The sequence below is a fragment of the Eimeria mitis genome, genomic scaffold (assembly GCF_000499745.2).
Source record: "Eimeria mitis Houghton genomic scaffold, Emh_scaff1530, whole genome shotgun sequence".
In the NCBI taxonomy this organism is placed as follows: domain Eukaryota; phylum Apicomplexa; class Conoidasida; order Eucoccidiorida; family Eimeriidae; genus Eimeria; species Eimeria mitis.
Genome location: NW_013569664.1, coordinates 8,281 through 8,635, shown reverse-complemented (window position 1 = coordinate 8,635; position 355 = coordinate 8,281). Strand labels below are relative to the sequence as shown.

The 355-nt window shown below is 48.7% G+C and overlaps 1 protein-coding gene across 1 annotated transcript in view; it reads right to left on the bottom strand.

Annotated features, from left to right (window-relative positions):
* Nucleotides 1-14: 14 nt before the first annotated feature.
* Nucleotides 15-355, bottom strand: part of EMH_0038960 (uncharacterized protein) — a gene marked incomplete at both ends in the record, with an annotated part of 3,416 nt that continues 3,075 nt past the window's right edge. The window contains one exon of the mRNA XM_013495346.1: nt 15-355. Coding sequence (XP_013350800.1) covers nt 15-355 — 341 coding nt within the window.

Sequence of the window (355 nt, the reverse complement as noted above, 5' to 3'; positions counted from 1 at the left end):
TCACTGCGCCGGGCTTACTTAACCCTGCCGCCATCGTCTGGGGCCCCCATAGTGTTCGTATCCGCCCCCTCCTCTGTCTCTGCCTTCATCTCTATCTCCATAGTATCGGCGGTATCTAAAGTCTCTATTATCCCTGTCTCTGTAGTCCCTGTAATTATAATTTTCTCTGCTTCTTCCTCTTGTGGTGTACATATCCCTGTCTCTGTATCGATACATTTCTCTTTCTCTGTCTCTGTCTCCATCCCTGTAGTAGACATCATCTCTGTCCCTCTCCCTATAGGGACTGTATCCCCTCCTCCTCTCTCCCTCTCTGTATCTATCTCTCTCTCTGTCTCTCTCTCTATCTCTGTCTCTA